This window comes from Nanorana parkeri, unplaced genomic scaffold (assembly GCF_000935625.1).
Source record: "Nanorana parkeri isolate BGI_ZX_2015 unplaced genomic scaffold, ASM93562v1 scaffold1426, whole genome shotgun sequence".
NCBI lineage: Eukaryota > Metazoa > Chordata > Amphibia > Anura > Dicroglossidae > Nanorana > Nanorana parkeri.
This window is the reverse complement of record NW_017307694.1, coordinates 27,144-38,421: the sequence shown is the minus strand read 5'-3', so window position 1 is coordinate 38,421 and position 11,278 is coordinate 27,144. Positions and strand designations below refer to the sequence as shown.

The 11,278-nt window shown below is 48.8% G+C and overlaps 2 protein-coding genes across 5 annotated transcripts; one reads left to right on the top strand and one right to left on the bottom strand.

Moving 5' to 3' along the window:
• Positions 1-1,464: 1,464 nt before the first annotated feature.
• Positions 1,465-6,079, bottom strand: LOC108798203 (tubulin beta-4B chain-like). 4 transcript variants are annotated; one of them, XM_018569934.1, is made up of 5 exons: positions 6,009-6,079; positions 4,133-4,241; positions 3,944-4,054; positions 2,470-2,561; positions 1,465-1,863 (listed from the first exon to the last, which is right to left on the bottom strand). In XM_018569934.1, exons 1-5 carry the CDS (start codon positions 6,063-6,065, stop codon positions 1,501-1,503), a joined length of 732 nt encoding a protein of 243 aa, XP_018425436.1. In that variant the 5' UTR covers positions 6,066-6,079; the 3' UTR covers positions 1,465-1,500. The 4 variants fall into 4 exon arrangements, with proteins under 4 accessions (XP_018425436.1, XP_018425433.1, XP_018425434.1 ...); XM_018569931.1 differs by having other exon boundaries at positions 1,465-2,561; XM_018569932.1 differs by lacking the exon at positions 3,944-4,054 and having other exon boundaries at positions 1,465-2,561.
• Positions 6,080-10,033: 3,954 nt separating this feature from the next.
• On the top strand, positions 10,034-10,594 carry LOC108798189 (gastrula zinc finger protein XlCGF9.1-like). Its single transcript, XM_018569917.1, has one exon. The coding sequence runs from the start codon at positions 10,034-10,036 to the stop codon at positions 10,592-10,594; it is 561 nt and encodes a 186-aa protein (XP_018425419.1).
• Positions 10,595-11,278: the final 684 nt, after the last annotated feature.

Below are 11,278 nucleotides of genomic sequence, written 5' to 3'. Positions count from 1 at the left end.
TCTTAAGGTGGCCATACACTCTACAACCATCGCAAGACTTAAGTCTTGCGATGGTTGTAAAAGGATTAAAAAAAAAAAAACGTACGATCTGCCTATCTTGGACAGGCAGATCGCACTCTCGATCATCGCAAGCCCGCCCCCGAGGGGCGGGCTTCCGATGACCGCAATGCTGAACGGGCAGTGTGCGCGTGCGCACACCGGCCCGTTCAGCATTTATCTTCCGAATACCATTCTAACCAGCCAAGAATCGTACGATTCCCGGCTGGTTTTCGAACATGCTGGTTCGACAGAAGACGTGTGACCGTACAGTAGAAACGGTCGCACGTCTCAGTTCACACTGCTCGATTATCGTACGAAAACCCGATCGCATACGATTATCGTACGATAATCGTGCAGTGTATGGGCACCTTAACCACTATTCAAAAACTAAAGCTAGAAATTGAAGGCATGTTTTCTGTGCTCCATAAAATTCAGGTAAGAGTTCAAACAGAACGTGTATTACAGGTATTGGTAAGGAAACCAGTGATGCGGGATGCCATTCCTGACTGCCAGTAGCCTGAAAAAGTATGCAGCTAGTTATTTCAAAATGCCTGATCTACAAGCTTGGTCTAAGGTCAGTGAGCCAAAGCCATCAGTCAGCAATAGCCACCTATACTTGTTTCTTTTTAAAGTGGACAAACTCCGACAGCAGAGACTTGCCATCTTTAGGCACGATCTAGGATAGGTTAGTTGTGCTTAAGCAGTACTCTGAAAAGGCTAGTTAGGTCTGATTTCATCCTGAAAGGTAGCTATACAGTCCTATGCCTTGGCGAGGTCACATGCTGCCCACTGTTCTACTTGCTGGAGAGGAAACTACCCAAGGACCTGCAAAGGAAGGATCTCCCCGCTTCCATTTTATGCCCCACTAGCTCTCCTGCTGCTTTTTGATTACCCCACCAGTCATTGAGACAGCTCTATCAAGATGCCACCTCCATGCAGTATGGAATGAGGCATGGGAAGCCAGTAAATAATCAGCTACAAGGAGACTTCAGGCAACACTGGTGACTAGTCCTCAGCTTGCCATTTTTTGGGCACAGCTTCCACAGGAAGTTAAGGCCCCATTCATAGCTGCACGTTATGAATGGGGCCTTAAAAAGGGCATTATGTTGAATATTGACCTGCACTGTGTTTAAGATCAGCCATTCATTTGGAATGGGAAACCAGTGTCCTAGAGAGATGGAAACCCTGCCCTGGTGTGCCATACCACAACCCTACCATGCTTTAAGGTGCCATTCAGAACAAAGGAGTTAGTGCAATGCATAGATGTGAAGCTAGTCCAGGATGGAGTTGACAAAAGTTAAATTGGAGTAATACAATGGACCTCAAGGACACAAAGATAGAAAACTGCAAATTTTAATGGTACAAGTTTTCTGTACAGTACGAGAAAACCACAACAGACAAATACATGGAAACAGAGCAGAAGACCTTTCGAATAATTTACAACAATACTCATAGGTTGGTTTATTCAGCCTCTTCCTCAGCCTCCTCTTCAAACTCTCCCTCCTCTTCTGCTGTGGCATCTTGGTACTGCTGGTACTCGGACACCAGATCATTCATGTTGCTCTCTGCCTCCGTGAACTCCATCTCATCCATGCCCTCCCCAGTGTACCAATGCAAGAAGGCCTTCCTGCGGAACATGGCCGTGAACTGCTCAGAGATGCGCTTGAACAGCTCCTGAATGGCTGTGCTGTTACCAATGAAGGTAGCGGACATCTTCAGGCCTCGTGGTGGGATGTCACAGACAGCGGTCTTCACGTTGTTGGGGATCCATTCAACGAAGTAGCTGCTGTTCTTGTTCTGGACATTGAGCATCTGCTCATCCACCTCTTTCATGGACATGCGTCCCCTGAACACGGCGGCCACGGTTAAATAGCGACCGTGTCGTGGATCACAGGCAGCCATCATGTTTTTGGCATCGAACATCTGCTGTGTCAGCTCGGGCACAGACAAGGCACGGTACTGTTGGCTGCCACGGCTGGTAAGTGGCGCAAAGCCAGGCATGAAGAAATGAAGACGGGGGAAGGGTACCATATTGACTGCCAGTTTACGTAAATCGGCGTTCAGCTGGCCAGGGAAACGCAGGCAGGTGGTGACTCCACTCATGGTGGCCGATACCAGATGGTTCAGGTCACCATAGGTGGGGGTGGTGAGTTTGAGGGTCCTAAAGCAGATATCATAAAGGGCTTCATTGTCTATGCAGTAGGTCTCATCTGTGTTCTCTACAAGCTGGTGCACGGACAGGGTGGCGTTGTATGGCTCTACTACAGTATCTGAGACTTTGGGGGAGGGCACGACGCTGAACGTGTTCATGATTCTGTCTGGGTACTCTTCTCTGATCTTGCTAATTAAGAGGGTGCCCATACCAGAGCCGGTGCCCCCACCTAGAGAGTGGGTGAGCTGGAAGCCTTGGAGACAGTCACAGCTTTCTGCTTCCTTCCTTACGACATCCAATACTGAGTCAACCAGTTCAGCTCCCTCTGTGTAGTGCCCCTTTGCCCAGTTGTTGCCAGCGCCGCTCTGACCTGTAGAAATAAAACAAATGAGTAATATGCAGAGACTCCAAGACCTTCACACCCAAGCACCTGACCTCTGGACTGATTGTTGAGCAAAGTGTCCTAAGGCATGTCTGCTATGCACTTGCTTGTACTGACTAGGGATGCACTGATACTAGTACAGTGGTATCTCACTTCACGAACAATACAGTTCACAAACAGGAAGTACAGCAACATTTTGCTTCTGTTTGCGAACCCCCCACCGGGTGACAGAACACAACCCTCTTCCCTGCTCCGACACTGGTCGTGACTTCCTCTAGTCAAGATTGCATTCTGATCAGTTTGCGACCAGAATCATGGAATGGATTAAGTTAGTGAACCGAGGTAGCACTGCATCTACGCCGATACCGAGAATTTGGTCAAGTCCTCTCATGCCCCCAAATACTTCGATACACCCCCCTCTGGTCAGAGGGAGATTTCCTCTGACTGGCAGCAGCGCAAGGGAACATAAGCTGGCTTCCAGGTCATTCAGGTTTGAAGCCAATTGGCCAGGAAACCAGCTCCATGGTGTGTGGCCAAGAAGCAGGCTTCCCAGCCAATCAGAAAGTCTGGCTGTGGATAATGACCCACCTACTGGCTTGTGTGGTCAGGAAGCCGGCTTCCTAGCCAATCAGCATCAAGCTGGCCAAACAGTAGGGAGCTGGCTTTCCGGCCAATCAGGAAGCTGGGTGGCAGGTAATGACACGCTGCCCGGCTTCATGCTACCAGATCTGTATCAAGATACCGAAAGGCTGGCATCTATGCACCCCTAGGACTTCCTGACAGACAAAATAGCCAGATGCAGTTACAGACCAATGCCATGTGATACCAAGACAAGGATCTATAGCAACACATATGACAGCAAATGCCGAGACTCAGTCACCTTGTGGAATATAACATGGGTGCAAAAATTGAAAAAAGGGCCTCAGTCATGAAGGGGTTAAGGGCTAAGTGACAGGTTCATTGCAAAGCCCACCCCCACCCTTTTGCAGCACTCCTCTGCTACTCCGCTCCAACATTGGCTTAAAGGGAGCAGTGATGTCAATGCTATGGTCATGGGACAGTTCTTGGGCATAACTATTGGTTGATAGGCTTGAGCAATGCATCATGGATGAGGGCCCATGCAACCCAATACAAGGATAGTATTTGGAGGAGCCAGCCAATGAAAAAGGAATGACTGGGAGCACTGTAAAGGCAAATATAAGGTAGTCAGTGGGTGGCCTTTATACTGCCCTCGTCATTTAGCCCTGGACAGGAATGGCAACCGTGTCTCCAACATGGCCATAGAACTAATACATATGGGAGATCACCTCTTTGGAGCAAATGCTAAAAGCATACCGAGGACATGTGACTAATAGTGCAAGCTACAGTACCAAATACAAAGTTGTCAGGTCTGAAGATCTGTCCAAAAGGTCCGGATCGCACAGAGTCCATTGTGCCTGGCTCCAGATCCACCAGAACGGCACGGGGAACATATTTGCCACCTGCAAATAAATTGAAGACTCATTAAGTTTCATCCATAAGCTATACAGAAAACCCAACAATGTAGAAGAAAAACCCACCTGAGGCCTCATTGTAGTAGACATTTATTCTCTCCAGCTGGAGATCGCTGTCACCATGATATGCGCCAGTTGGGTCAATGCCATGCTCATCACTGATTACTTCCCAAAACTAGAAGACAAGACAGACAATAGACAAACCATCACTCGACCACAAGTTACACTAATTTGGTATATTGCTCATGAATAATGCTGGATGTGTGCTGCCCAAAAGATAGATCAAGACCCTATCCCCCAACGCCTACCAAGACCCTATCCCCCAACGCCTACCAAGACCCTATCCCCCAACGCCTACCAAGATTAAGTCAGGTTGCCTTGGTCAATTATTTGCTCCACTGTGCTCACAAGGTGAGAGGCCCCGACCTTGAGCATTGGGGTCACTTCCATTCCTCATCCAGAGGAAGGCCCTCATGATCTGCAAAGGCCATCAAAGGAGGTCAGGCTTACCTCGTCACTTCCAAAACCTTGGATGATGAAAAAGTTGCCAAGGCCTTCCTTAAAGTGGCCCTTCTAGGTTAAAATAAAGGACTGTCCCTCGGATAGAAGAGTTCTTATACTCTCCTCTGGTGGCATATGTCGTCTAAGTCCCGTGTTTCAGTGCTGAAGCCTCCAGAGAGTCTTCACCATTGGGACACTTCTAAGAGCACAATGTCAATTTCCTCCGTTTGTTGTCGTGGTTTCATCTATAAGCCTCTAGAGGACTTACCTATGACCGAGGTCGGGGGATGGAACAAAAGCACATGGCAGAGGATACAGGCATTGGACACACCCAGAGGTGTCCACAGCTGAAGGATCTGAGTGAGGCTACAGCATTGGAATGGATGTAGGCAATACGGGCTACCAGGGAAGTGGGTATAATATCTCCATCAATAAAACCTTTACTTATAATCCAACAGGGCCAATGTCAAGCTGAACCACAGGGAGAAAACACCCTTGCAGTGAGGTTTGGCGCATTCTGCAAGGGATAAAGTTGAACTTCAGGACTATCAAAGCCCCCCCAAAGTTGTTACATTAAAAATGTACATTTTCCAGCATTATTGGAGGTGGTCCAGTGACCTCATAGGAGGATCCTCAACCATTACGCCTCTTCTCTAAAGCACCCATCTGGTGACCACAGATCTGACAGAACAGTGAGGACCCATCCACAACCTGGAGTACCAGGAGGAAAAAAGGAGCACCGGCTGCCTGGAAGGCAAGGGTTAGGGTGCATAAAAGTCTGGAAAATTGACATTTAACCCTTACACTGCAGGAGGGGCCCCACTACAAGGGGTTCTTTCCTTCTTGAAGTTCCACTTTAAGATTTTACTACACAAGCTTAGGGACCCCCTCATGAGAAAACAGTGATGAGTGAACTGGCCTGGATTTTGTTTGCCTAACCCAACCGGAAGCCTAGGCTCAGCAAAAACACAAGTAAACCAGAATCCAGGGCCACCAATGGCTGCTAGGGTCATTGGTTGACCGGTGGTGGGGCTGCACAGTATCATTGGATGACTGGTGGCATAGGTGGTAAGCCAATGGCACCGCCACCCAACCCCGCCACCAGTAAGCCAATGGCACCGCCACCCAACCCCACCACCAGTAAGCCAATGGCACCGCCACCCAACCCCACCACCAGTAAGCCAATGGCACCGCCACCCAACCCCACCACCAGTAAGCCAATGGCACCGCCACCCAACCACCAGTAAGCCAATGGCTCTAGTTTAAAGCAAACCATACAGATTGTTCCACATACAGCCATCTTAAAGTAGATCGCCCTATCAGCCATCTTGAAGCTGATGATCTCCATTCATTTTATGAGGGTCGATTCCCGTATATGGCAGAGCGGGAACACAATCACCTCTTACAATATACACCCACCAAGGACATCCGGATGACTAACCTTGGCCCCAATCTGGTTGCCGCACTGGCCGGCCTGTAGGTGGACGATCTCCCTCATGATTCTATTTCCGTCCTGATCCTCGTGCGACACTCCAAGCAAACAGCTCCACACCGACTGATTCCAACCGTCAGCTCAGCCGCCTTTATAGCGAGGCAATGTAACGGAAAAATCGTTCCGCTATTGGTCAGAGGGAAGGAGACGGGGCGAAGAGAGAAGCAGCGATTGCAGGGCGCCCTGTCCGTCACTCCGAGTCTTCCAGTTGCCGGAATCCGATTGGCCGCCTGCAAGATGTGTCAAGGATTGGTTTTATTGAACTGCAAGAGTGCGAATCTAATTGGCAGCCGGCTCTGCGGTGGGTGGAGTCTTCTCAGTATCGCAGTAACCGTTGCTTCGAGGCGCCAACCGCTACATGAGCGGTACGAAAGAGACTGCGCGCCGTACCAGGGGGGCAGAGCTCCGCTGGGCACGGACTCCGATGGGATTACCCGCCAGACGGCCGCATGTGCGCCATATATCCACGATCCTTGGTTTACAATTACATGACCAGAAATGTTATCCTGTAACTTTTTGTCAATAATATACTGGAAGGTCAAATTTTTCCGGAAGTGATAGGGAGGACCAATAAACTTCCGGCCAGGGTGTTTTAAAGGGAGAAACAGGACTGTCACCTGGTGAGTGCTTGTGTGCAGATAAACCTTTCAGTTGTCATTGGTGGGTGGCTCATATTGAGAATGGGGAATGGTTGTAGGTATTAAACGTCAAATGTTATTGTCTTTGTTATAAATAGTGTTTTGTTATTATTATTATGAATCATATTATTATTATTAAATTTGCCTACAACCCCGCCACACCCCTCTGCACATACCTGTGTGATCGCACTGCCAGCCGGTGTACAGTCTATACCCTGCACTTCACATCCCTGCAGTATGTAATGAGCATAATACCAATTGGTAATCCTGCCGGAGATACACCTCCTGTCCTAGAGTGACAACGCTCACTCCACTGTATCTATAGAGGGTGCCTTGGTTGTCACCCTAGGCTGCTCTCCGGCTCTGGACTACTAACGGCTCTTCCACTCCTTATAGCCACCACATAGAGGGGTGTTCTTAAGTAGTTCAATACTGAATTGTATTTATAGAGTAGCAGTGCTGTCACCCTATGACAGGACTAAGGGTCAGAAACAATTAGATGTAGATCCTAGGACTGAAAGCCACCAAAACATTTATTTATAAGTCTTCTCTTTTCCATCCATTGTAGTGCTTCACATGATCGCCTCTACTGAGATTTCCCGAGAGATCTTTTCTAGAAGAATCCACAGTCATGGCTGATTCACAGAGACTGGAGAAAGAAAAGGATATAATGACGGAGAGGATACTGAACCTCACCCTGGAGATCATCTACCTGCTGACCGGAGAGGTGAGGAGGATTCTGGGGGGTCACATGACATCACTCTTATCTCTATTAATAAAACAGACCTGACCAGAGAGGTGAGGAGGAGTCTGGGAGGTCACATGACATCACTCTTATCTCTATTAATAAGACACAGACCTGACCGGAGAGGTGAGGAGGATTCTGGGAGGTCACATGACACCACTCTCATCTCTAGTAATAAAACACAGACCTGACCGGAGAGGTGAGGAGGATTCTGGGAGGTCACATGACATCACTCTTCTCTCTAGTAATATAACACATAGTATTTGTTTATCTTTTTATACTCAGGATTGTACAGTGGTGAAGAAGACATCAGGTGATCGTGTGCCACCCAATGCATATCCCCGTATGTCAGGAGGTTGGAGTTGGAGTCCCATCGTAGGGTGTCCACCTCCCTCTCTGACACCAGAGAGAAACAACGACATGAAGATCCTAGAAGTCACCCAGAAGATCATTGAGCTGCTGACGGGAGAGGTGAGCGGTGCCGGGGATTCTGGGACATGATCCAGGAACAGACAAGGGATGTGTCTGGATGGTGACTGTATCATTGTGTGTGTCAGGTTCCTATAAGGTGTCAGGATGTCTCTGTCTATTTCTCCATGGAGGAGTGGGAGTATCTAGAAGGACACAAGGAGCTCTACAAGGACGTCATGATGGAGAACCGGCCGCCCCTCACATCACCGGGTAAGAGGAGACTTTCTTTTCTTGAGTATTGGGGATCCCCCTGGACACACACATCCTCTGATATAAATACATAGAAACAATGTATTCAGTCAGTGTGTGTGTTTCCTACAGATGGATCCAGGAACAGAAATACCCCAGAGAGATGTCCCCGTCCTCTGTATTCCCGGGCTTCCACACAGGAACATCAGGAGATCTCTCAGGCCTGTCCTCTGTATTCCCGGGATTCCACACAGGAACATCAGGAGATCTCTCAGGCCTGTCCTCTGTATTCCCGGGATTCCACACAGGAACATCAGGAGATCTCTCAGGCCTGTCCTCTGTATTCCCGGGATTCCACACAGGAACATCAGGAGATCTCTCAGGCCTGTCCTCTGTATTCCCGGGATTCCACACAGGAACATCAGGAGATCTCTCAGGCCTGTCCTCTGTATTCCCGGGATTCCACACAGGAACATCAGGAGATCTCTCAGGCCTGTCCTCTGTATTCCCGGGATTCCACACAGAAACATAAGGAGATCCCTCAGGTAGATGAAGCTGGAGATCTTAGTGATAACCTGAATCAAGAAGATCCCATCACCTCTGATGATTTTGAGGTGGGTGCTAATTGATATCCTAAATCTATATTGCACTGTTTTAGGGAAAGTGTTAATGATGTAAAACTATCTCATCTAGGATGAAGATGTAATGGCTATTAAAGTTGAAGATCTTTATGATGAGGAGATGGGGGATGTCGTGCTATGTAAGGAGGAGGAACGTTCTGCAGAGATCAGCACAGGTGAGGAATAAACACTCAATCGAGAAAAGAGTCCCAGATTCTCCTTGTTCAGTCCCTACAACAATCTCTTCTTCTCCCCCCTCCTCTGTCAGTAGACAGTAATGGGGGACGGAATGTGTCTAGTGGGGGGAGTCAGGAGCCAAAAATGTTTCAACCCGCTACTCCGTACTCTGACCACCCGCTACTCCTTACTCTTACTATTAGACCTTTCTGCTGCTTTTGACACTGTTGACCGCCCACTGCTCCTTAAAAAACTCCACTCGCTTGGCCTACAAGACTCTGCTCTCTCGTGGTTCTCCTCCTACCTAGCTATGCGCTCCTTTAGTGTTGCCTACAAATCTAACTCCTCCCCTCCTCTTAATCTTTCTGTAGGGGTCCCCAAAGTCTCAGTTCTTGGACCTCTTCTCTATCTACACCTCCTCCCTTGGTCAGTTAATAACCTAATATCATCTCTATGCCGATGACACTCAAATCTATCTTTCTACTCTGCAACTCCCCCCTCTGTGTCCTTGCGTCTCTCTGCCAATCCCTCCTCTGGCTTCCATCCCCCGCCCCTCTCTGCCAATCCCTCCTCTGGCTTCCAACTCCCGCCCCCCTCTGCCAATCCCTCCTCTGGCTTCCATCCCTTGCTCCCCTCTCTGCCAATCCTTCCTCTGGCTTCCATCCCCCACCCCTCTCTGCCAATCCCTCCTCTGGCTTCCATCCTGTGCCCTCAGGGGCAGGGCCCTCCTTACCATCTTGTCTTGAATTGTATTGTAATTGTAATGTCTTCCTTATATTGTAATGCGCTGCGCAAACTATTGGCGCTATATAAATCCTGTATAATAATAATAATATAAAAATGTCTTGATGAGAGGTGGGCGTTGCTAGGCAGGCTGTATTCTGGGTAATGGGCATTTGTCATGCTGAACCTACATGATTGGACGAGCTGAAATCCAATTAATGAAAGGGACAGGCCAGGGGCAGTCAGGCTGGGGAGGAAGGTGTTAGATGATGCTGGACATCCTTTATTTTAACCGTTCCTGTCTTCTAATTGCATTTAGATAGAAGAAATAAAAGGTACAAGAAGAAGAAATATTCTTTTATCTCGGCGGACGGTAAAATAGAAGATTATGAGATTGCAGCAGACTACCCCATGGTAAACCCCACTTCCCGGAACCATTGTCAGGGACAACACCATGCCAGCGAGTCCTTTTCACCCGTCCCGTACACAGGGCGTCTTCCCGCCCTGCTTACCCCTTGTGCACCTGAAGAGGGTGGCGATGAGTTCCTGTGTTTCGAGTGCGGGAAATGCTTCAATAAACAGACAAGCCTCGACAGGCACAGGCAGCTCATGCACATATGGGAGAAGCCCCACGCCTGCTCCGAATGCGACAAATGCTTTAAACATAAGATCTCCCTCGTCCGGCATCAGCGGATCCACAACAACGAGAATAAGTTCTCGTGCCCGTTGTGCATGAGGTGCTTCGCCCAGAAATCGCACCTGGTGGAGCACGAAAGGCAGCACACGGGGGAGAAGCCCTACGCGTGTACGGAGTGCGGGAAGCGGTTTGCCGTGAAGAGGGCGCTGGTCAGCCACGAGTCGACCCACTCGGGCCAGAAGCAGTTCCGATGTCCAGAGTGCGGGAAGTGTTTCACCCGGAGATCCTACCTGTTCACCCATCAGCGGATTCACCTGAGGGATTATGTGGTTTGATGTTTTGCACGAGGGTTGTGACTTATAAAGTAGGACTCCATATGAAGCCACCCTTTATTTATTTATCCCCTGTAAGGTCACAAAAGTGTTTTTAGAATTCAGTTACTGTAGTACTTTCTGAAATCTGCTGAATGCGAAGAGTGGCTGCTTTGTAAGCTGGGGCGGGGGTATGCTTGGATGAGCTCTTCTCTGGCTCTACAATGCCACTCTGGGTGCTGGTTGGCTTCAGGCTGTTCTCAGGACCCCAATGGCAGTTCCAGGACAAGAGGGGAGGAGCTGTTACCAGCGCTCTTAACTTGAATCTGTTACTTGGTGTGGTGAGCAGTCAAGGACAGGCATTTGTAAGAATCGGAATCTCCACACTTGTGGTTATAATAGTGTGACCTTTCCTCTCAGGGATGGGTGTGTGTGTGCTAATATTTAGTTGTATTCTCTCCCTGTCTGTTTTCTGAACTGAGCACAGGCAGGAGATTGGGAAGCCTCTGTGGTTGCCGGACACTTCTGCTCTGACGGGAAGAGAATCCAGGCGAGTAATCCAAAATCAAATCATTCCTGAGAGGTAAGGCTGCCTCATTATAACATCAATAGTTTACATCGATGGCAGGTTTTTGTGTACTGCACCCAGCAGCGCTGCGGCTCTCCTTTTTTCCTACATGGCGTCACAGCCTGGATTATATATACCTG